At 48.6% G+C, this 354-nt stretch overlaps 1 protein-coding gene across 2 annotated transcripts in view; it reads right to left on the bottom strand.

The window, feature by feature from the left end:
• The window catches only part of LOC116379001 (probable phospholipid-transporting ATPase VA), a 5349-nt gene that overhangs the window by 2850 nt on the left and 2145 nt on the right, over positions 1 to 354 (bottom strand). Inside the window, exon 2 of one of the 2 annotated variants that reach the window (XM_031840912.1) lies at positions 164 to 240. In XM_031840912.1, the coding sequence (XP_031696772.1) occupies positions 164 to 240 (77 nt within the window). Of the gene's footprint in view, positions 1 to 163; positions 311 to 354 lie in introns of those variants that run through there. The other variant, XM_031840911.1, reaches the window with a different exon arrangement.

Raw genomic sequence — 354 nt, 5'->3', positions numbered from 1 at the left:
GGGAGGAGGTGCGGTGACGCTGTCGGGAGGAGGTGCGGTGACGCTGTTAGAGTTGTCTAAAACTATGAAGGATTAAAATGACTAAAATTAGACAAACTACTATTTCCGTCTAACTAAAATAATCCCTCCTCTCCTCTCCTCTCCTCCTCAGGTGTCTCCTTACCTGCATGCCCTCCTGTCCAGAGATGCCGACGCCCACATCTGCCACCTGGATCATGCTGACATCATTGGCCCCATCGCCTGAGATTAGAGCACATGAACACATGACCTGTTTCATGAGCTGTGTGTTGTTTTTATCTCCTTTACTACAGGAGGTGAAGAGAGAATCAAAGGAGGTGAAGAGAGAGACACAGG

Source organism: Anarrhichthys ocellatus, unplaced genomic scaffold (genome assembly GCF_004355925.1).
Source record: "Anarrhichthys ocellatus isolate YVR2014 unplaced genomic scaffold, GSC_Weel_1.0 scaffold3541, whole genome shotgun sequence".
NCBI classification, from domain to species: Eukaryota; Metazoa; Chordata; class Actinopteri; order Perciformes; family Anarhichadidae; genus Anarrhichthys; species Anarrhichthys ocellatus.
The sequence above is the reverse complement of the archived record's forward strand: the minus strand, read 5'-3'. Positions and strand labels throughout refer to the sequence as shown.